At 44.0% G+C, this 25,134-nt stretch overlaps 1 protein-coding gene across 2 annotated transcripts; it reads left to right on the forward strand.

Annotated features, from left to right (window-relative positions):
* Positions 1-2,498: 2,498 nt before the first annotated feature.
* LOC115204536 (glutamine--fructose-6-phosphate aminotransferase [isomerizing] 2) lies at positions 2,499-24,937 on the forward strand. 2 transcript variants are annotated; one of them, XR_003880380.1, is made up of 20 exons: positions 2,499-2,615; positions 4,481-4,588; positions 5,206-5,310; positions 7,188-7,313; positions 8,483-8,541; positions 9,208-9,342; positions 10,588-10,649; positions 12,810-12,892; positions 13,506-13,623; positions 13,847-14,010; positions 14,646-14,741; positions 14,958-15,055; positions 21,066-21,186; positions 21,282-21,439; positions 21,659-21,773; positions 21,981-22,108; positions 22,997-23,164; positions 23,358-23,519; positions 23,677-23,780; positions 23,817-24,937. XR_003880380.1 is itself a non-coding variant. In XM_029770192.1 (19 exons), the coding sequence occupies exons 1-19, from the start codon at positions 2,609-2,611 to the stop codon at positions 23,719-23,721; spliced, it is 2,058 nt and encodes a 685-aa protein (XP_029626052.1). In that variant the 5' UTR covers positions 2,499-2,608; the 3' UTR covers positions 23,722-24,937. The 2 variants fall into 2 exon arrangements, 1 of the variants encoding a protein (XP_029626052.1); XM_029770192.1 differs by having other exon boundaries at positions 23,677-24,937.
* The last annotated feature ends 197 nt before the right edge of the window (positions 24,938-25,134 follow it).

Here is a 25,134-nt window from a genome sequence, read left to right on the forward strand (position 1 = left end):
CACACTCAACAACACACTCATCAACACACTCATCAACACACTCAACAACACACTCAACAACACACTCACACAACACACTCAACAACACACTCACCAACACACTCACCAACACACTCACACAACACACTCACCAACACACTCACCAACACACTCAACAACACACTCAACAACACACTCAACAACACTCAACAACACTCAACAACACACTCACCAACACACTCAACAACACACTCAACACACTCAACAACACACTCAACAACACACTCAACAACACACTCACACCAACACACTCACACAACACACTCACCAACACACTCAACAACACACTCAACAACACACTCACCAACACACTCAACAACACACTCACCAACACACTCAACAACACACTCACCAACACACTCACCAACACACTCACCAACACACTCAACAACACACTCACCAACACACTCAACAACACACTCACCAACACACTCAACAACACACTCACCAACACACTCAACAACACACTCACCAACACACTCAACAACACACTCACCAACACACTCAACAACACACTCACCAACACACTCAACAACACACTCAACAACACACTCAACAACACACTCACCAACACACTCACACAACACACTCTCACACAACACACTCAACAACACACTCAACAACACACGCAACACACTCAACACACTCATCAAATCAAATCAAATCAAATTTATTTATATAGCCCTTCGTACTCATCAACACACTCACACAACAACACACTCAACAACACACTCACACAACACACTCAACAACACACTCACCAACACACTCAACAACACACTCACCAACACACTCAACAACACACTCAACAACACAATCAACAACACACTCAACACACTCAACAACACAATCAACAACACACTCAACAACACACTCACACAACACACTCTCACACTCAACAACACACTCACCAACACATTGACACATCCAGATGAACACATGTACAGGATCTACTCACAGCCACAGCATCAGTTGGTCTAGCTGGCCGCACCATCCCACATAGACATGTCCACAAGAGGCAGAGGTGCTCTTCTGCATGACTACTGATGACGGGGTTGTCCCCTGGTCTACACTGGACTAGGGTGGGGAGCTTTGTGTAAAATCAAACAATGACAACTCTATGCTATATCCTCCTGGACCACATTAAAATGTTATTGGACACACTGATGACTATGCATTACCATGAAACTCATGAAACATTTAAAACCATTAGAATAACGTCTGCCATAGGGAATATATCCATTAAAAACAAATGGTCCATCTTTGAAAGCTATGTATCATTTTGTCTGTGTAAATGAGTAAGAAACAAAATATACATATTGCATTATTGTTGTGCTTTGATGTCTTAAACTCTGACACTCCCATCATCCCATCATTTGTCTAATATCTCATATATTCTCTTGAGGAGTACTTTACCTTGATGAGAATAAACTCTTTGGTGAAATTATGATACTCCAGATCCGGCTATTAGGAAAAGTATCCTGTATCATGTGTGTGTGGTTTGGTTTGACTATTCTTGTGGGGACCAGAAGTCCTCACAAGGATAACAAAACAAGGAGAATTTTGTTATGGGTTAGATTTAGTTTCAGGGTTAGTGTTAGGGGTTAAGATTAGGGTTGGGTTATGGGTTAGGGAAAATAGGATTTTGAATGGGAATACATTTTTCTGTCCCCACAAGGATAGTAAAACCAATGTGTGTGTGTGTGTGTGTGTGTGTGTGTACTTGTTTTCCTACATTATCAGGACCCCAATGTCCTCACATTTCAACCGAATGTAGTGAAAATGTAGGAAAACAATAGCTTTTTTGAAAAGTCAGGACTTTTGTCAGGTCCTGAATTTGTTCAAATGCTATTTTAAGCTTAAGGGTTGGGGTTTTGGGGGTAGGGTTAGGTTAAGGGTTAGGTATTTAGGGAAAATAGGAATGATAATGGTCAAATATGTTTACACTCCAGATAGTCCAGAAATATGTCCAATTGGATGTTTTGGTGCCTATAGGGCAATTCAGACCTTAATACTGATAAATGAGTTTGTTTCCTATGATCGTGTTTTGTATTTCTGTTTTGCATTGTGTATTTGTATTTGATGTGTATATTTTTGTAATTACAAGGCTCATCTGTAAAAGAGACCTTGGTCTCAGCATGAACCCCTGTCAAAATAAAGGTTAAAGTGGCAATATGTAATTTGTTAGTCGGCCCAAATTCACATAAAATTGTTAGTTATAGATCTATCATTCTACTTGAAAGCAAGTCTAAGAAACGGTAGATATGTTCTATGTGTACTATTTCTATGCTTCCAGTTATTACGTTTTTGTTTTTGTGTCTATTACTTTTGGTTTTGTACACCAGCTTCAAACAGCTGAAAATACAATATTTCTGTTTATGGGAAATATATTTCACAGCGGCTTAGAGGGTACAATGATCCCCCCCAAACAAGTTGTCAAGGAAACAGGGGGCGGGGTACTGGGTTCCTACACGCCTTCACTTTAAAAGTTGTAGCCCGACATCTCTGAATATCTTCCACAACATCCAAGACAGTTTTCACTTGAAAGACTACGGTATTCTGTTGGACCATGTGTGGTAAGGCAAATATGTACTATTTCGTGACTATTATGATTATTAGCTAGATAACTTCTTAGCAAATAGCAGTAACTAACACAGCTGGCTAGCTCGCGGATGGGATACAGGTTTATGTCAAATTGACGTCTAAAGTAATGTTTTGTTGTTGTATTTTAGCTAACGCTAACTCTTTTCCTAACCTTAACCTGTTTCTTTATAACCCGCTACGTTAATTACCCTAACCTCCTGCGTAAGTTCTCCTACCCTGCTATGAAAAGTCCATTTTTTTAATGATCAATTCTGACATGAGAGTATCATCTCGACGTTCTCCTCGGGATACAGACCGTGGCCACATTAACAGTTATGCCCACGACCTCATAATGTATATAATAGATCTTTATAATTGTACTGCCATTAAAATGCATATTCATTGGTATTTGTGGAAGTTTCTGCACGCATTTGCATTACTGACCTATGTCGTTTTGTGTCATACTAAACATGACTAACATTACTAACCTTTACATTACTAACCTCAACATTACTAAAAAAAATAATTAGATAATTCACTAATGTTTGGCTATTGAAAGTTAGAAAATACAGTGTGGCATCCCGTATGTAAAACTCGACCGACCACACCTGGACTGCTCTGTTAAACACAGAGCTTTGCATATAGCAGTTAGACCTGGGTCTCTGAAAGGAGCTCATTTTCACGGATGAAACAGCTGCCGTCAAACTGCTACAGACGTTGGAAATACAGTGAGCTCCAAAGGTATTGGGACACTGACACAGTTTTTGTGTTGTTTTGGCTCTGTACTCCAGCACTTTGGATTTGAAAGGATACAATGACGATGAGGTTAAAGAGCAGACTGTCAGCATTAATATGAGGGTATAGTCATCCATGTCGGGTGAATCGTTTAGAAATTACAGCCATTTCTGTAAATAGTCCTCCCATTTTAAGGGACCAAAAGTATTGGGACAAATTCACGTACACTGTATGTGTATTAAAGTAGCCGAAAGATTAGTATTTGGTCACATATTCCTAGCACATAATGATTACATCAAGCTTGACTCTACAAACTTGTTGGATGCATTTGTTGTTTGTTTAGGTTGTGTTTTCAGATGATTATGTGCCCAATAGAAATTAATGGTAAGTAATATGGATGCTACCATGATTACAGATAATCCTGAATGAATGGTGAATAATGATGAGTGAGAAAGTTACAAAGTTACAAATATCATACCCCCAAGACATGCTAACCTCTCACCATTACCATAACAGTTGAGGTTAGCATTTTTTTGGTGGTGGTGGTGGGGGGGATTATAATTGTGCGTCTAACTTTCTCACTCATCATTATTCACAATTTATTAAGGATTATTCATAATCATGGTAGCATCCACATTAATTTAGAAGTGTTTAGAAACATTCTATTCTTATTCACAATAAAAGTGACTCCAAATGACACAATACATTATTTACCATTCATTTCTATTAGGCAACAAATGAATCTGAAACAATCAAAACAAACGGTTCACCCGATATGGATGAAAATACCCTCCAATTAAAGCTGACAGTCTGCACTTTAACCTCATAGTCATTGCATCGTTTCAAATCATCCAAAGTGCTGGAGTACAGAGCCAAAACAACACAAAATGTGTCACTGTCCCAATATTTTTGGAGCTCACTGTAGATCCAGCCCACTGACTCTTCATACCAACCCATTCAATGTAGCAAAGATGCAACCCCATGTATAATATAATGGTTTGAGTCTAAGACATGTAATGTGGGATACTGGCCGTTGTGAATCATGTTAGTTTGTTATTTCTTGAATATAACACTTTTGTGCTTGTTGAAAAATAAAACAACTTGTCCCTTTTATTTCTTGCAGGAATTTTTGCCTACCTGAACTACAGAGTGCCACGGACAAGGAAGGAGATCTTTGACACGCTGGTAAAGGGACTGCAGAGACTTGAGTACAGGGGATATGACTCTGCAGGTAAAAAAAAACATCATGTTATGGTCTTAGGTCTTATTTGATCTCAATCATAGACGAGAGACAGTCTCCCTGAGGCCAAGGAAGATATCTTGTCTCCACATAGCCTCTTGATAAAGTCCAACAGGACACTATGGTTCAGGGTTGTAATAATCTCAGTTAACCCAGAACTAAATTATTGTGTAATTTGATGAGATGCTCATGTTTACATAGTCTGCCCACCAGTGTTGTGTTCGAGACCACCTAAAGCGAAATTCTGACAAGCGCGACAAAGTTAGAAGATATTTTTCAATGAAAGTAAAGGACCTTAATGTTACTAGTGAAGTAGGAAGCCCAGGTTTCAATAGGCAATAAGTTATGAATGGGTTATGAGGGAGTGTGGATATTTGGCCTGGCGAAGTGGTTTTATGAGCTGATAATTATTACATTTTTTTTGCTTAGCTGGCCTCGGGAAGACATTATGAGTTCTCATTGTTCGAGACCGAGTCAAGACCGAGTAAAAATGTATCTGACACAGAGACAAGGCTGAGACACTCACTATGTGGTCTATATTACAACACTGCCATCCCAAGAGATTATGGTTGTAATAGATTCATTTTTTTTCTGCGTTTGGCTTTCAGGTGTCGGAGTGGATGGCCCTAGGAGAAATGACAATGGTGACAAGGTCAACATTTGCCTGATCAAGAAGAGGGGGAAGGTCAAGGCTCTGGATGAGGAGCTCTACAGTAGGCTGAACTCTCTACTCTCCCTCACTACACTCCTACATTAAGCTGAACTCTACTCTCCCTCGCTACTCTCCTACATTAAGCTGAATTCTCTACTCTCCCTCGCTAAACTCCTACATTAAACATTAAGCTGAACTCTCTACTCTCCCTCGCTACTCTCCTACATTAAGCTGAATTCTCTACTCTCCCTCGCTACTCTCCTACATTAAGCTGAACTCTACTCTCCCTCACTACACTCCTACATTAAGCTGAATTCTCTAGTCTCCCTCGCTACTCTCCTACATTAAGCTGAACTCTCTACTCTCCCTCGCTACACTCCTACATTAAGCTGAACTCTCTACTCTCCCTCGCTACTCTCCTACATTAAGCTGAACTCTACTCTCCCTCGTTACACTCCTACATTAAGCTGAACTCTCTACTCTCCCTCGCTACACTCCTACATTAAGCTGAACTCTCTACTCTCCCTCGCTACACTCCTACATTAAGCTGAACTCTACTCTCCTACATTAAACATTAAGCTGAACTCTCTACTCTCCCTTGCTACTCTCCTACATTAAGCTGAACTCTCTACTCTCCCTCGCTACTCTCCTACATTAAGCTGAACTCTCTACTCTCCCTCGCTACTCTCCTACATTAAGCTGAACTCTACTCTCCTACATTAAACATTAAGCTGAACTCTCTACTCTCCCTTGCTACTCTCCTACATTAAGCTGAACTCTACTCTCCCTCGCTACTCTCCTACATTAAGCTGAACTCTCTACTCTCCCTCGCTACTCTCCTACATTAAACATTAAGCTGAATTCTCTACTCTCCCTCGCTACTCTCCTACATTAAGCTGAATTCTCTACTCTCCCTCGCTACTCTCCTACATTAAGCTGAACTCTCTACTCTCCCTTGCTACTCTCCTACATTAAGCTGAATTCTCTACTCTCCCTCGCTACTCTCCTACATTAAGCTGAATTCTCTACTCTCCCTCACTACTCTCCTACATTAAGCTGAATTCTCTACTCTCCCTCGCTACTCTCCTACATTAAGCTGAACTCTCTACTCTCCCTCGCTACACTCCTACATTAAGCTGAATTCTCTACTCTCCCTCGCTACTCTCCTACATTAAACATTAAGCTGAATTCTCTACTCTCCCTTGCTACTCTCCTACATTAAACATTAAGCTGAATTCTCTACTCTCCCTCGCTACTCTCCTATATTAAGCTGAACTCTCTACTCTCCCTCGCTACTCTCCTACATTAAGCTGAACTCTCTACTCTCCCTCGCTACACTCCTACATTAAGCTGAATTCTCTACTCTCCCTCGCTACTCTCCTACATTAAGCTGAATTCTCTACTCTCCCTCACTACTCTCCTACATTAAGCTGAATTCTCTACTCTCCCTCACTACTCTCCTACATTAAGCTGAATTCTCTACTCTCCCTCGCTACACTCCTACATTAAGCTGAATTCTCTACTCTCCCTCGCTACTCTCCTACATTAAGCTGAATTCTCTACTCTCCCTCGCTACTCTCCTACATTAAACATTAAGCTGAATTCTCTACTCTCCCTTGCTACTCTCCTACATTAAACATTAAGCTGAATTCTCTACTCTCCCTCGCTACTCTCCTATATTAAGCTGAACTCTCTACTCTCCCTCGCTACTCTCCTACAGTGGGGGAAAAAAGTATTTGATCCCCTGCTGATTTTGTACGTTTGCCCACTTACAAAGAAATGATCAGTCTATAATTTTAATGGTAGGTTTATTTGTACAGTGAGAGACAGAATAACAACAAAAAAATCCAGAAAAACGCATGTCAAAAATGTTATAAAAGGATTTTGACACACACATATTGATGTTTTAGTCTGATCGTTGATTGTGTGTGTGATCAGAGAATGACTCCATTGACCTGGACATTGAGCTGGACACACACTTTGGCATTGCTCACACCCGCTGGGCGACACATGGAGAGCCCAACGCTGTCAACTGCCATCCACACCGCTCCGACAAGAACAACGGTAAGAACACACTCGTACTGTAGGATCCCACATTAGATGGTGAGAATTGCTGAAGCAATGTTAGTACAGTATTAAGCGGTTTGTAAACACACTATAATGCAGTCATTCACTAAATACAAGAGAACCTTGGTACAATATAATGTGTCCCCATAGGCTTTACATTGCAGCCCCTGAAAGAGCATCTTGAAAACAGTCATCTGCTTTACCATTTAGAGGTTGTTAACTGGCCCCTGTTGTTGCCTTCATTTAATGGGCCCTGTTTTCCTTAAGGAAGAGAAACTCCGGAAAGCAGATGAAAACTTTAAAGAGAAAGGTGTCAGGGGTCATTTTTGCTAGATAATGAGATGGCTTAACGCCATGCTGTCTGATGTATTGCCTGGTGTCCTAGCCTGCCTGAGCTTTCTCCTGAGGCCTATGCAGATATGCTTGAGTTCACCTTAGAGAGTAGCTCCATCATGATAGTAAATCATAAAGGAACCAGGATGTTCTCCTATGACAGGGATCATCAACTAGATTCAGCCGCAGACTAATTTTTATTTTTTAAGTATTTTTTCTATTGAGTGGATGGTTGGGTGGCCAGAACATAATAATTTGTAGACCGCAAATTGACCGCAAGAAGCTTAAACAGATATAATATTTGACTAATACATAATAATTTGAATCCTTGCTTACATTTGTATAGGATCACGTGTCTCTCTATAATGGGTGGGAATACTTAGATTTCCAAAATTAAAATCACTTGGAGCTGATTTCCTGGTCCAATAATGGAAATAATAATAATAATATATTGGCTCAGAAAACTATTGGCCAAATAAAACCACCCGTGGGCTGCCAGTTGTGGAACCCTGGCCTAGGACATAAAACAAGAGAGACTGTGACCTTAAATACAAGCATGTTTGTGCTTCTGCATGTACATTGCTTGCTCTTTGAGGTTTTAGCCTGGGTATCTGTAAAGCACTTTGTGACAAGTGCTGACGTAAAAAGCTTTATGAAATAAAATTGATTGATTGTTTGAAAGACTAGTTAGAGCAGAGTAGATATTTACTTACAATAATTACACTGTAGCTATTAACCCATGTTTGACACAAGATAATGTTACGCTGTCACAGAGGAATAGGTATTCTGTGAATGCCAAATATTTGACATGTGATCTCTGTTCTTCACCTTAGAATTTGTTGTGATCCACAATGGCATCATCACTAACTACAAGGAGCTCAGGAAATACCTGGTAAGTTGTGAGAACACACAAGGCATTCCAATTTGGACATTTATTTACACACCTTGAACACATTATTGCTACTAGACCTTTGTGCACGGGTATACAGCTCTGTACAGACGTCATAAACCAGAAGAAGTGTCGTTTTACAAGTGTAAAGACCACACAGACACGCCCTTAGGCCGTTGGTCAGTAGGCCCAATAGAGATCATGTATGTGGGGTTTGTTTGTAGACGTTAGCTAATGTTATTTAATGAAAGGACAGTATTCTATTTCTGTAGCGTGGATGTATAAAGGTGTTGACGTAGAAATGGAATCGATAGAACTGGCCTCCCCATTCAAGTCAATGGTGGCATAATGGGTGGACTGGCAGCCATTGCGAGTGTACCCATTAGTTTACCAGTGAAATTACCAGGGTCTATCTACTTCACTTGCTTTGGCAATGTTAACATATGTTTCCCATACCAATAAATCCCCTTGAATTGAATTGTCTTGTCTTTGCCATTCATGGATGCGTTATGTCAGGGTCTGCATTGCTATTTCATTAGCCAGACTGAGCTAATAACTGAGACTGACAGTTAGGCTACATCTCTTATTTTTGTTGAGAGAAATCTTGTCTGTTTTGAAGGTTGTTGTGTCTGTAACTAACAGCAGTGTTTTTTTGTATACTGCCGTCAGAAATCCAAGGGGTACAAGTTTGAGTCAGAGACGGACACCGAGGTCATCCCCAAGCTGATTAAATATGTCTATGACAACAGCGAGAACGATTATGTGTCCTTCTCCACCCTGGTGGAGCGCGTCATCCAGCAGCTGGTAAGCCTCATGGAGGGGTGTGGGTTCTTCTGGGAAAATCTCACTATATGACCACACACAATTAACAGTCCTGTCTGCATGTGGTCTGGTAGTTGATTATGTTGTGACAAACAAACTGAATTCATTTAGGATATGTCAGCTGGGGTTGTATGTTGCAATGTCCGTCCGTCCGTCCGTCCGCCCCCCCCCCCCCCCCCCTCCGTCTGGCTTGTTTTACTGTTTCCCTTTAACCACATCGCATAATCAACAGCAGTTGTCCGTATGTAGCAGCTAACCTAATGCCCTCCACAACCTGAAAGGAAAAGGTTTTTAGGGTCTAAAAGTCCTGCTGTGTTCAGTGTGCTGGGATCTGGTTGAGTCTGGTTTTAGAAGTGGCCCTGAAAGATGACCTAATATCCTGAATATCAGCCCACCCCACCCAACTACCCCAGAAGAAAACGAAGACCTCACTCTGTAGCTTCAATAAAAGAAGGGGAAAGTTGAACAACGAGATTAGCTCTTGGCATAATTGAAAACAGACTGAATCATAAGCTGTGTGTGTGTGTGTGTGTGTGTGTTTATTTGTTTTACATTTCTCCTCCCCTCTCAGTTTGGCCAATGAGAGAGCTCAGGGCTAGGGAGCAGAGTAGTGCTTCCACAGAGAGGCCTCTTATTCCTCCTACAGCCTGAGTGCGTGGAGCTCAGGTTCTCTGCTTCCCAGCGTACCCCATCTATCACCCTGCCTCTCAGCGTACCCCATCTCCTCACCTTACTGGGCCCCTGGGCTGGGGTTTAGGCGAGGGATAGAGGGAGGAGGGATGGAGGAGGGAGCATAGTGGCTGGGCTGGGGTTTAGGCAGGGGATAGAGGGAGGAGGGATGGAGGAGGGAGCATAGTGGCTGGGCTGGGGTTTAGGCAGGGGATAGAGGGAGGAGGGATGGAGGAGGGAGCATAGTGGCTGGGCTGGGGTTTACGCAGGGGATAGAGGGTTCAGCTGATTTGCCATAGTTTCCTATCTTTTTGTCCTCTATCGCTTTCCTTTGACTGATGTCTATTGGGTTTAGCCCGTCTAGGGACTGATGTCAGACATGAGTGCAGGCTATGAAGTTTAAACATTATAGTGCATCTGACTTTTGTTGATGACTCATTGTGTCAATATCATCCTGTCCTAAATGAGATCATATTGGATGTGAATTCACTGAGGTCTACAGGATGTAATTTCTGACACTGCTAACTTGCTGTACTCCTTTTGTCTCTTCTCTCCAAGGAAGGGGCTTTTGCTCTGGTTTTCAAAAGCATCCACTTCCCGGGGGAAGCTATAGCCACCAGGTCAGTATGATCCCTCTGACATTTCTCTACTCGGCCACATCACTTCTTTCTCACACGTTCGCCCTGCCTACCAGAACACTTTACCTTCCATTATAGATTGACCCCCTGCCTGACCTCTAACCCTGTTGATGATCTCAAGGGTTGCATAATATCCTGTAGAACTCTCACTAAGCACAAAGTTCCATGAAAGTTCAAGTGGAAGCCCCTGAATCAGGGAATCTGATCCTGTTTCAAAGAGTTCGGTCACCACATGCCCACTATAATGCAATGTTCTGGTTTAGGTGAAACGGTAAAGCCAGGTATGAACAAATCAGCTGAACCCTCTATGTAAGAAACCAATACAAGTTTTGTCATCCTTTTTATCAGCATAATGTTAACTGTAAAAGTGGCACATTACGCACAGTAAGCAACACTGTTCACTGTGTGTCTGCCTGTGTGTGTGCAATTTAGTGGTTGTGTGTGTTTTGTGTTAGTTAAGATTTCTCCTCCCCTCTCAGTTTTCAAATGAGATCGCTCAATGGGCTAGGGACCAGAGAGGAGCTTTTCCAGAGAGGGTTTGTAACGGGCGTCGTAAGGATTGGACCAAGGTGCAGCGGGAACGTGTATACTCATCTTCTTTAATTATTGAAAAGAAGGAAAAAAAAACACGTATACAAAACAACGAACGACACTAACAGTCCTGTCAGGTGCATAGACACAAAACAGGAGACAACTACCCACAAATCCCATAGAAAAAACACCCCTCTTAAATAAGACCTTCAATTAGAAGCAACGAGGAGCAGCTGCTTCCAATTGAAGGTCAACCCCATTAACTAAACATAGAAATAGAAAGACTAGAACTAACATAGAAAAACACTAACCTAGAACATAGACCAAAAAACCCCGGATCACATAAAACAAACACCCCTCTTACATAAGTACATAGCCCAACAAACCCCAAACCACATAAAACAAACACCCCCTGCCACATCCTGACCAAACTACAATAACAAATAACCCCTTTACTGGTCAGGACGTGACGGGGTTCTTATGCCTCTTTCAGCCTGAGTGGGCTAGGGACCAGAGTGGAGCTTTTCCAGAGAGGGTTCTTATGCCTCTTTCAGCCTGAGTGGGCTAGGGACCAGAGTGGAGCTTTTCCAGAGAGGGTTCTTATGTCTCTTTCAGCCTGAGTGGGCTAGGGACCAGAGTAGAGCTTTTCCAGAGAGGGTTCTTATGCCTCTTTCAGCCTGAGTGGGCTAGGGACCAGAGTGGAGCTTTTCCAGAGAGGGTTCTTATGTCTCTTTCAGCCTGAGTGGGCTAGGGACCAGAGTGGAGCTTTTCCAGAGAGGGTTCTTATCCACTGAGTGTAGTTTGCTGTCTCTTGTCAGAGTTGCTTTCCAGGGGAAAGAATGGTTACAATTAAGTCATTCTACAAGTGTTTGTAGTTCCTCACCCCCTCTATCCAACAATGCCCTCCTTCATGGTATTGTTGCTTGATATTGGCCTCCTTTCCTTCCAGTTCTCTGCTGCCAATGACTGGAACGAATTGCAAAAATCACTGAAGCTGGTCTTATATCTCCCTCTCTAACTTTAAGCATCAGAATTTCTGCAGGCCCACGCCACTGGTCTAACCATAAATATTTCAGGGTATTATAATGAACAAAACAAGTGATTGTACAAGACCAAATTGAGTGATGTTTGTGGTGTGTGGGATGCTGTTGGCCTGTCTTTATAGCTGAGTGAACGGATGTGGTCTACTCTGTGTGGGAGAAAGTGGAGGGTGTGTTATGACTGCCTTTGTCTATTCTAAGAGGGCTGGTCTCAGACAGCGGTTTGATTTGGCCCAAAAAAATGTAGGTCTAGTTCATACCAGTTTCTCACATTGGCTCACTCGCTCATTCCAGCCTCAGCCTCTAACGGCCTCTGTCATCCTCTCTCACTCTCTCATTCCAGCCTCAGCCTCTAACAGCCTGTCATCCTCTCTCACTCTCTCATTCCAGCCTCAGCCTCTAACGGCCTCTGTCATCCTCTCTCATTCTCTCATTCCAGCCTCAGTCTCTAACGGCCTCTGTCATCCTCTCTCACTCCAGCCTCAGCCTCTAACGGCCTCTGTCATCCTCTCTCACTCTCTCATTCCAGCCTCAGTCTCTAACGGCCTCTGTCACTGTCATCCTGCCTTAGGAGAGGAAGTCCTCTGCTGATTGGCGTGAGGAGCAAGTATGAGCTGTCTATGGAACAGATTCCTATTCAGTACAACAGTACTGGTGAGTCCCTCATTGCCTTCTCTCTCTGGGTGCCTCTGGAAACTAGACCAGCTGTTGGCAGACAACTCTTGATGGTGGCAAACTGATACTTTTAGTCCTGGTGTTTTTAAGTATTCTCCTTTATAATTTGTAATACCCCTGTTGTGTATTGTAGCTGTAATGAGCATGTGGAGTTGTAGGTTGGGATTTGTGACCAGAGTTGCTTGTGCAATCTCGTCTGTATAGGTAAAGTGCTGTTTGTCATCAAGCATTGTCATCAAGCTTGACATTTTTATGAATTTATGTCAACTTCAGCTCTCAACTTTCTTGTGCTTGGAACCATGCTTTTGATAAATATGTTTTCATTTAGCTGAAAATAAACATGACTGATTTGAAATTAAGTGTAATATTAAGGAGGTGAAAAGGGAAACTTACCATAGACAAAATGTTAAGAACACACTTTCACCTTTTGGGTGAGCCTAAATAATATCTGTCTGTAATGTTTAGTGTCAATTACATTTCAAAAGGATTAGTAATGAGTTATGTTATAAGCTGTTATACAACGGAAGTTCCTTCTGGAAAAATACATTCTGTTCTATTATGTTCTGTCTGCATGACCCCGTCTACTTTCCAGGTCACTTTATAGAAGGCATCCAGCAGAGGAACTTCAGGAACAGGGTGGACAGCACCGTAGCCTTGCACTCAGTCAGTGACAGGAAGGCAGTGGAGTTCTACTTTGCATCTGATGCCAGGTGAGAGCCACGAGAACATGAATCTCCCCTCAACTGGATAACTAACCCCAGATGTAATTCATGTAGCTCTTCCAGTTCAATACTGATGGTGTTCTACACTCCTATCTACTGGCCGTCAACTGTCATTACATGTACTGTATATTACTGCCATGTTCCTTACACACTCTTATGGGAAAAAAACGGAGAAAACAACATATCTCTGTCCTTCCTGCTTCACCCCTAGTGCCGTCATTGAACACACCAACAAGGTAATCTACCTGCGGGATGATGACATAGCAGCGGTGGCCCAGGGCAAGCTGTCCCTGCACCGTATGAGCCGCTGTGCCGGGGAGGACCCTAACCGGGCCATCCAGACCCTACAGATGGAGCTGCAGCAGATCATGAAAGGTCAGGGGTCATCACAACACACAGTCACACACTGATAACAAGAGCCATGTATTTAGAGAGTTGGAACTTTGAGGTTTCTGATGCATTGACATGACACTACAACATTCTATGGCAGCCATTTTAGTGGCCCGTTAACATGACATGGGGATTATTTAAACTATGGAACGGATTGACTAGAATTAGAACCATATTAGACATTCTAAAAGTTATCCCCACCCCTCTAAATACATGTCTCTGCTGATAACCATTCAGTGTACAGTAGATACGGCCAGGGTTATGCAGAGGTGCTGGGATAGTTAGAATTATTAAGCACTTAATAGCTATGTGCAGTTTTCAGAAATGAGTCAGAGCCTGATGCAGTCTTCTTTCACTTGGGGTCTGTCTGTATTCCTGGGTGATCTGTTATTGGGGTTGGTGTTGATGCATAACATGGATGTTTATATGTAGATATTCTTATTCATCCCTTTACATTTGTGTGTATTTGTGTGTGTATAAGGTAGTTGTTGTGAATTGGTTAGATTTTACTGCATAGTCGGAACTAGAAGCACAAGCTTTTTTCTACACTCGCATTAACATCTGCTAACCATGTGTATGTGACCAATAAAATTTGATTTGATTTGGATGTTGACTCACAGGGAACTTCAAAGCCTTCATGCAGAAGGAGATTTTTGAGCAGCCAGAGTCTGTCTTCAACACCATGAGAGGAAGGATCTGTTTTGACACCAACACAGGTATGGCATAGCCTGAAATCCACTCAATGTACTCCGTGTGATGCTAAACATGACGACGAGTGGCAAGGAGTGGAATGATAACTCAAACAGACTGGTACCCAGGCTAGGAATGGCACACACAGTACCCCAAACAGAAAACTTTAGAAATAGATCCGCAGCTGAAGATCAGAAAGGCATCTTGTTGTTTTGTGTCAGAGATGTGCTTTTGATCACCAGTGGTCCTGGGGGGGCTGAAAGACCATCTGAAGGAGATCAGGCGCTGCAGACGCCTCATCCTGATTGGCTGTGGGACCAGTTTCCATGCTGGAGTAGCGGTGAGTGCTAAACGGGTCGGGGGGGGGGGCAATTTGATAGACATTTTGCTGTAGACTGAGTAGGAGATTCACTAATTGACACTTGTGTGGGTGGAACGAGAAAGGTCCTGTATGGGTCCTGGTCCTGTATTGCTCAGTTGGAGCGGGACACTAATCCGGATACATATTAGAAACCTTTCGACGAGCCATCAAATATGCAAAGCATCAATACAGGACTAAGATCGAATCTAATTTCCTGCAATAATGTGTTATCATTTACACACTGTGTCACGTTTATTTTGTCTTAGTATGCCTCTTTCAGACATTTACATTTACATTTAAGTCATTTAGCAGATGCTCTTATCCAGAGCGACTTACAAATTGGTGCATTCACCTTATGATATCCAGTGGAACAACCACTTTACAATAGTGCATCTAAATCTTTTAAGGGGGGGGGGGTTAGAAGGACTACTTTATCCTATCCTAGGTATTCCTTAAAGAGGTGGGGTTTCAGGTGTCTCCGGAAGGTGGTGATTGACTCCGCTGTCCAGGCGTCGTGAGGGAGCTTGTTCCACCATTGGGGTGCCAGAGCAGCGAACAGTTTTGACTGGGCTGAGCGGGAACTGTGCTTCCTCAGAGGTAGGGAGGCGAGCAGGCCAGAGGTGGATGAACGCAGTGCCCTTGTTTGGGTGTAGGGCCTGATCAGAGCCTGAAGGTACGGAGGTGCCGTTCCCCTCACAGCTCCGTAGGCAAGCACCATGGTCTTGTAGCGGATGCGAGCTTCAACTGGAAGCCAGTGGAGAGAGCGGAGGAGCGGGGTGACGTGAGAGAACTTGGGAAGGTTGAACACCAGACGGGCTGCGGCGTTCTGGATGAGTTGTAGGGGTTTAATGGCACAGGCAGGGAGCCCATCCAACAGCGAGTTGCAGTAATCCAGACGGGAGATGACAAGTGCCTGGATTAGGACCTGCGCCGCTTCCTGTGTGAGGCAGGGTCGTACTCTGCGAATGTTGTAGAGCATGAACCTACAGGATCGGGTCACCGCCTTGATGTTAGTGGAGAACGACAGGGTGTTGTCCAGGGTCACGCCAAGGTTCTTAGCACTCTGGGAGGAGGACACAATGGAGTTGTCAACCGTGATGGCGAGATCATGGAACGGGCAGTCCTTCCCTGGGAGGAAGAGCAGCTCCGTCTTGCCGAGGTTCAGCTTGAGGTGGTGATCCGTCATCCACACTGATATGTCTGCCAGACATGCAGAGATGCGATTCGCCACCTGGTTATCAGAAGGGGGAAAGGAGAAGATTAATTGTGTGTCGTCTGCATAGCAATGATAGGAGAGACCATGTGAGGATATGACAGAGCCAAGTGACTTGGTGTATAGCGAGAATAGGAGAGGGCCTAGAACAGAGCCCTGGGGGACACCAGTGGTGAGAGCACGTGGTGCGGAGACAGATTCTCGCCACGCCACCTGGTAGGAGCGACCTGTCAGGTAGGGCGCAATCCAAGCGTGGGCTGCGCCGGAGATGCCCAACTCGGAGAGGGTGGAGAGGAGCATCTGATGGTTCACAGTATCAAAGGCAGCCAATAGGTCTAGAAGAATGAGAGCAGAGGAGAGAGAGTTAGCTTTAGCAGTGCGGAGCGCCTCCGTGACACAGAGAAGAGCAGTCTCAGTTGAATGACCAGTCTTGAAACCTGACTGATTTGGATCAAGAAGGTCATTCTGAGAGAGATAGCAGGAGAGCTGGCCAAGGACAGCACGTTCAAGAGTTTTGGAGAGAAAAGAAAGAAGGGATACTGGTCTGTAGTTGTTGACATCAGAGGGATCGAGTGTAGGTTTTTTCAGAAGGGGTGCAACTCTCGCTCTCTTGAAGACGGAAGGGACGTAGCCAGCGGTCAAGGATGAGTTGATGAGCGAGGTGAGGTAAGGGAGAAAGTCTCCGGAAATGGTCTGGAGAAGAGAGGAGGGGATAGGGTCAAGCGGGCAGGTTGTTGGGCGGCCGGCCGTCACAAGACGCGAGATTTCATCTGGAGAGAGAGGGGAGAAAGAAGTCAAAGCACAGGGTAGGGCAGTGTGAGCAGGACCAACGGTGTCGTTTGACTTAGCAAACGAGGCTCGGATGTCGTTGACCTTCTTTTCAAAATGGTTGACGAAGTCATCCGCAGAGAGGGAGGAGGGGGGGAGGGGGAGGAGGATTCAGGAGGGAGGAGAAGGTGGCAAAGAGCTTCCTAGGGTTAGAAGCAGATGCTTGGAATTTAGAGTGGTAGACAGTGGCTTTAGCAGCAGAGACAGAAGAGGAAAATGTAGAGAGGAGGGAGTGAAAGGATGCCAGGTCCGCAGGGAGGCGAGTTTTCCTCCATTTCCGCTCGGCTGCCCGGAGCCCTGTTCTGTGAGCTCACAATGAGTCGTCGAGCCACGGAGCAGGAAGGGAGGACCGAGCCGGCCTGGAGGATAGGGGACATAGAGAGTCAAAGGATGCAGAAAGGGAGGAGAGGAGGGTTGAGGAGGCAGAATCAGGAGATAGGTTGGAGAAAGTTTGGGCAGAGGGAAGAGATGATAGGATGGAAGAGGAGAGAGTAGCGGGGGAGAGAGAGCGAAGGTTGGGACGGCGCAATACCATCCGAGTAGGGGCAGAGTGAGAAGTGTTGGATGAGAGCGAGAGGGAAAAGGATACAAGGTAGTGGTCGGAGACTTGGAGCGGAGTTGCAATGAGATTAGTGGAAGAACAGCATCTAGTAAAGATGAGGTCAAGCGTATTTTGCCTGCCTTGTGAGTAGGGGGGGAAGGTGAGAGGGTGAGGTCAAAAGAGGAGAGGAGTGGAAAGAAGGAGGCAGAGAGGAATGAGTCAAAGGTAGACGTGGGGAGGTTAAAGTCACCCAGAACTGTGAGAGGTGAGCCATCCTCAGGAAAGGAACTTATCAAGGCGTCAAGCTCATTGATGAACTCTCCAAGGGAACCTGGAGGGCGATAAATGATAAGGATGTTAAGCTTGAAAGGGCTGGTAACTGTGACAGCATGGAATTCAAAGGAGGCGATAGACAGATGGGTCAGGGGAGAAAGAGAGAATGTCCACTTGGGAGAGATGAGGATCCCAGTGCCACCACCCCGCTGACCAGAAGCTCTCGGGGTGTGAGAGAACACGTGGGCAGACGAGGAGAGAGCAGTAGGAGTAGCAGTGTTATCTGTGGTAATCCATGTTTCCGTCAGCGCCAAGAAGTCGAGGGAATGGAGGGTAGCATAGGCTGAGATGAACTCTGCCTTGTTGGCCGCAGACCGGCAGTTCCAGAGGCTGCCGGAGACCTGGAACTCCACGTGGGTCGTGCGCGCTGAGACCACCAGGTTAGAGTGGCAGTGGCCACGCGGTGTGAAGCGTTTGTATGGCCTGTGCAGAGGGGAGAGAACAGGGATAGACAGACACATAGTTGACAGGCTACAGAAGAGGCTACACTAATGCAAAGGAGATTGGAATGACAAGTGGACTACACGTCTCGAATGTTCAGAAAGTTAAGCTTACGTTGCAAAAATCTTATTGACTAAAATGATACAGTACTGCTGGCTGGTGAAGTAGGCTAGCTAGCAGTGGCTGCGTTGTTGACTTTGTTTGAAAGTGTAGCTGGCTAGGTAACCTCGATAGTTTCAGTACTACACCTTATCATGATACAAAGGCAACTATGTAGCTAGCTAACATAACACTAATCAAGACGTTCCTTTGTAATGTATTTAGTTTCTACAATGCTGCTCGTCGGTAATAGTTGGCTAGGTTTGGAAATGGCGTCGCGGGGGACGAAAATAGCTGGCCAGCTAACCTCAATAATTACTCTAAACTACACAATTATCAAACTATGACAAAGACAACTTATTGACTAAAATGACTAAAATGATACAGTACTGCTGGCTGGTAAAGTAGGCTAGCTAGCAGTGGCTGCATTGTTGACTTTGTTTGAAAGTGTAGCTGGCTAGAGGTAACCTCGATAGTTTCAGTGCTACACCTTATCATGATACAAAGACAACTATGTAGCTAGCTAACACTAGCTAACCTGGCTAGCTAACCTCGATAATTACTCTAAACTACACAATTATCTTAGATACAAAGACAGCAAAGACAACTATGTAGCTAGCTAACACTACACTAATCAAATCGTTCCGTTGTAATGTATTAGTTTCTACAGTGCTGCTAGTCGGTAGAAGTTGGCTAGCTAGCTAGCAGACTAAGTAGGAGAACGGTGGCGCGGCGGACGAAAATAGCTGGCTAGCTAACCTCGATAATTACTCTAAACTACACAATTATCTTAGATACAAAGACAGCAAAGACAACTATGTAGCTAGCTAACACTACACTAATCAAATCGTTCCGTTGTAATGTATTAGTTTCTACAGTGCTGCTAGTCGGTAGAAGTTGGCTAGCTAGCTAGCAGACTAAGTAGGAGAACGGTGGCGCGGCGGACGAAAATAGCTGGCTAGCTAACCTCGATAATTACTCTAAACTACACAATTATCTTTGATACAAAGACAGCTAAGTAGCTAGCAAAAAAATTGCTCAGATCAAACAAATCAAACCGTTGTAATGTAATGAGATGTAATATTACCTGCGGAGCGGAGTGCAGCACGACTACTTTGCATCCCAAGTCTATGTAAGGTCTGTGAAGGTATATACTCACCTTGTCAGATCATCAGCCATTTAGAAGTAAATGCGTAACACTTCTCAAAGCGAGGCTCTTCGCTCTAAATATCTAAGTAGACTTCCTGGCATGAGAGAGTTGCGCTAGGAAGGCTTGTAACTCACTTTCAGACTGTCCAAGCAACAAAAAACTTTGACTTGACATAATTATTCTCCTTTTTGGCAGTTCTTACTTTCACTACTAGAGGGTGATCGGACAATTTCTGGGGGGTCTGCACTCCCAAAGTTGTTGACTGCTTTTGTGCTTGCCAGTTAGCTAGCAGTTCTCAGCTGTTAGCAGCCAATGGCTAGCAGTTTCCTACTGGCGATTTAAAAACGGATGATTGCCATAATTTCTTCAAGTCATTATTGAATGTAACAAATCAAGTCGTTGCCTGACAATTAAAAGGGACAGTGTTTTAATTGAAGTTTTAATTGAAGTTTTACGGTGTGCGGCTGCTCGGCCATGGAAACCCATTTCATGACGCTCAAGACGAACAGTTCCAGTGTTGACATTGCTTCCAGAGTCAGTTCGGAACTCGGTAGTGAGTGTTACAACCAAGGACAGACGATTTTTATGCGGTACGTGCTTCAGCACTCGGCAGTCCCATTCTGTGAGCTTGTGTGGCCTACTGCTTGGCAGCTGAGCCATTGTTACTCCTAGACGTTTCCACTTCACAATAACAGCACTTACAGTTGACTGGGGCAGTTTTAGCAGGGCAGAAATGTGACGAACTGACTTGTTCGAAAGGTGGCGTCCTATGACGGTGCCACTTTGAAAGTCACTGAGCTCTTCAGTAAGGCCATTCTACTGCCAATGTTTGACTATGGAGATTGCATGGATGTGTGCTCGATTTTATACATCGGTCAGCAATGGGTGTGGCTGAAATAGCCGAATCTACTAATTTGAAGGAGTGTCCACATACTTTTGTGTGTATATATAGTGTATCTACCTCATTTACCTGGTACCCGTGTATATAGCCAAGTTATTGTTACTCATTGTGTATTTATTCCTTGTGTTACTATTTTTCTCTCTGCACTGTTGGGAACGTCCCGTATGTAAGCATTTCACTGTTAGCCTACACCTGTTGTTTTAAGCATGTGACAAATAAAATGTGTATTTTATTTGGTAGAGCATGGCGCTTGCAACGTCAGGATTGTGGCTTCGATTCCTGAGACCACCCACACATAAAAAATGTATGCACACTTCACTGTGGGTCGTTTTGGATAAAAGCGTCTGGTAAATGGCTTATATTAAGACAAAGGACTCAAATAGTCCAGACTCCAGGCTGAACAGTCGGTTGTTCATAGATGAAAAATAGAGTGATTGATGATACCCAGCGCGGATAAATGAAACCCTTCCTTGATGCCTCTAGACCAGACAGATTCTGGAGGAGTTGACTGAACTACCTGTGATGGTGGAACTGGCCTCTGATTTCCTGGACCGCATCACTCCTGTCTTTAGAGATGACGTCTGCTTCTTCATCAGCCAGTCTGGTACGTGAGACTGCACATTATCTGGTCAGATATGGTGCTTGCTGCGATTGATTGTGTTTTGTTTCACAAGACGCTATGACTCCACCTCTTTCCAGGTGAGACAGCAGACACCCTGATGACGCTGCGTTACTGTCAGGGCCGCGGAGCTCTGACGGTGGGCATCACCAACACAGTGGGCAGCTCCATCTCCAGGGAGACAGACTGCGGCGTTCACATCAACGCCGGCCCTGAAATCGGCGTGGCCAGCACCAAGGTACACTACCACCACCACCACACTGCTGTCTGTTCACAGGGAAGCCTCAGTTAATGTGAGCTCAGTGGTGTCATACTGAGCACGGCGACTATATTGATATCATGATTCACATGTGTATCTAGGTTGAGGTTTGGAGGAGATGGTGTACTGTGTTTATGCGAGTGTCTCGTAGACTAGTGTTTGTGCATGACTGCTCACAGTGCCCCATACTTTCTCCAGGCGTACACCAGCCAGTTTGTGGCCCTTACCATGTTTGGTTTGATGATGAGTGAGGACAGAATCTCCCTGCAGAAGAGGAGACTGGAGATCATCAACGGATTGAGGATGCTGCCAGGTCAGCCTGACTCTCTGTGCCTCTCGTTACCCCCCCCCCCCACCCCCTATAACCTCCGCCCCTCTCATAGCCCCTGTCAACTCCTTATCTATAACTTCTAGCCACCCCTGTCATTTTACACTCCTTATCTGTCTACCTCCAATGCATTCCCTCACTGTGACGTCCTTGTGAGCTAATGCAGAATGTGTATGGTGTTCCTCTCCTCAGGGTTGATTAAGGAGGTTCTGACTCTGGACGACCAGATCAAAAACATTGCAAGCGAGCTGTACCAGCAGAGGTCCCTGCTGGTTATGGGCCGTGGATACAACTATGCCACCTGTATGGAGGGGGCGCTGGTGAGCACGGAAACTACTCTTCATGCAGGGCTCTCCAACCCTGTTCCTGGAGAGCTACCATCCTGTAGGTTTTCGCTCCAACCCTGTTCCTGGAGAGATACCCTCCTGTAGGTTTTAACTCCAACCCTGTTCCTGGAGAGATACCCTCCTGTAGGTTTTAACTCCAACCCTGTTCCTGGAGAGATACCCTCCTGTAGGTTTTAACTCCAACCCTGTTCCTGGAGAGATACCCTCCTGTAGGTTTTAACTCCAACCCTGCTCCTGGAGAGATACCCTCCTGTAGGTTTTAACTCCAACCCTGTTCCTGGAGAGCTACCCTCCAATGTGGTCTAGTGAATCCTTGTGGTGGGCTGGGTGCCTGCAGGCTGACTTTGGTCGTCAGTTGATCTCTGTTTCCTCCGACACATTGGTGCAGCTGGCTTCCGGGTTAAGCGAGTGGGTGTTAAGAAGCGTGGTTTGGCGGAGGACGCACGACTCGACCTTCGCCTCTCCCAAGCCTGTTGGGGAGTTGCAGCGATATGACGAGATCGAAAAGGGGATAAAAAAATAACCACAAAAAAATATAGGACGGTAAGCTCTCCAAGAACAGGGTTGGAGTTAAAACCAACAGGAGCTCCCGAGTGGCGCAGTGCTCTAAGGCACTGCATCTCAGTGCATCTACAGACACCCTGGTTCGAATCCAGGCTGTATCACAACCAGCTGTATTTAGGAGTCCCATAGGGTGGCGCACAATTGGCCCAGCGTTGTCCGGGTTTGGCTGGTGTAGGCCGTTGTTGTAAATAAGAATTTGTTCTTAACTGACTTGCCAAGTTAAATTAAAAAGGTCAAATAACTCTCAGTAGGACCAGATGGCTTATTGACTTTCATTTTATTATTTTCCTGTTACAGAAAATCAAAGAGATCACGTACATGCACTCAGAGGGCATCCTGGCTGGGGAGTTGAAGCACGGTCCACTGGCTCTCATCGACAAACATATGCCTGTCATTATGATCATCATGAAAGACGCCTGCTACACCAAGTGTCACAATGCTCTGCAGCAGGTCACTGCACGCCAGGTGAGACACACACACACACACACACACACACACACACAGAGGGGGGGAACTCTCTCCCTCTCTCTGACTTTGACATTCAGTAGCTTTTGTACCCCCTGCTATTCAAAAATAATTCACCTGAGGTAATATCACAATGGACAGAATAGTTTAATGATTATATCGTTATTGATGCTGTTTTTCCCCTTCCTGTCAGGGGCGGCCTATTATCCTGTGTTGCCAGGACGACCCTGAGATCACTAAGAATGCTTACAAGACCATTGAGTTGCCACAGACAGTGGACTGCCTTCAGGGCGTCCTCAGTGTCATTCCTCTCCAGCTCATGTCCTTCCACTTGGCTGTGCTCCGAGGATACGATGTAAGTCACCAGGCCCCAATGGTCCTCTGTTACAGCCGACAGCAGTCATAGTATGTGTTGTGTCTGAGGGTGTTTCTTAAAAAGCTGTGTGTGTGCTCTGTGTCTGTGCGTGTGCGAGACCTTAACACTAATGTAGATTTTCTTTCCATCTTCTCAGGTGGACTGCCCCAGGAACCTAGCCAAGTCTGTGACAGTGGAGTAACTACTAGTTTCAAACCAGTCAAAATACCGTAGTGCAGTCAGGCGTGTCTTTCTCTGTACTGTGTGTGTGTGTGTGTGTGTGTGTGTGTGTGTGTGTGTGTGTGTGTGTGTGTGTGTACTGTGTGTGTTGGCAGGTACTGAATGTGTAATTTTAACTGGGTATTTATCAGGGTTTGGGTCAATTTGAATTGAAGGCAGTCCATTCAGGAAGTAAACTGAAATTCCAATTAAATTATTGAGAAAATGTATTTTCAATGACTTTTCAATCAACTTAAAAGGAAAACCTATTTAAAAATGTTGGTATTTTCAATTAAAATCCTGAATTTACTGACTTCAATTTGAATTGACCCCAACCCTGGTATTTATGGTAGACGTTAAACTCTGAAGAGTCGTCATGACTAAAGTGGTGTGTTGGAGTTCTATCAGTGAGTTAAAATCAATGACGTTTTCTCAATAAGTGCCTTGTGAATGTTTTTTTTTTTAAATTTTATATATACATAAGGAAGGGACATCTATATTCTGTTTACTGCTCGGCACTGAAGCAAAGGAACAATGTCAGAGCCTATTGTTTACATTTAGTCTCGAAATGTTTACAGTTGTGCAATACGTAGACTGACAAGGACTAAAGTGTCTTGGTGTTTGTTTGTAATAGCTCGCACATCATTTAATTTGCATGATGCCTACTATACCTTTTTAAACAGTGAAGGAACAGTTGAATCTTAACATTACAGAAGGTAGAGAGATAATATGCTTTGACAATTATGTATTCCAACTCTCTATTCCTCTGTATTTGTTTGAGCCAAAGAGAAATCAAGCAAAGGACTATTGGCTATGTGGACAATTTCTCGTTTGATGTCCTCTTTACAACGGGAAGATTTCTGAGTACTTTGAGGCTGTTACTGTATAACGCCCTTATCATATGCAAACTATTTTAGACCAAACGCGTGTACATGTACATTGCGATATATGTTTAAAATTGTAGATATTTATTGTATTTTATATCTGATTATTAGTCTTACATGTCTAATTTTGAATAGGCCAGAATCTGTCCCCTAATTTTTGACTATGTATATTACTTTTTTAACATTTTTAAATACAATTATTTTTTTGCCTTTATGTTTGTGTGTGTGTGTGATGGTTTCCAGATCATATAGCTGAATGAAGACCAATATTCTCTTGATTTGATTTAATCTATATAAAAACAGTACCAGTCAAAAGTTTGGGGACACCAATTCATTCCAGAGTTTTTCTAATTTTAACTATTTTCTACATTGTAGAATAATAGTGAAGACATCAAAACTATGAAGTAACACATATGGAATCATGAAGTAACTCAAAGTGTTAAACAAATCAAAATATATTTTAGATTCTTCAAAGTAGCCACCCTTTGCCTTGATGACAGCTTTGCACACTC

Source organism: Salmo trutta, chromosome 12 (genome assembly GCF_901001165.1).
Source record: "Salmo trutta chromosome 12, fSalTru1.1, whole genome shotgun sequence".
Lineage (NCBI taxonomy): Eukaryota > Metazoa > Chordata > Actinopteri > Salmoniformes > Salmonidae > Salmo > Salmo trutta.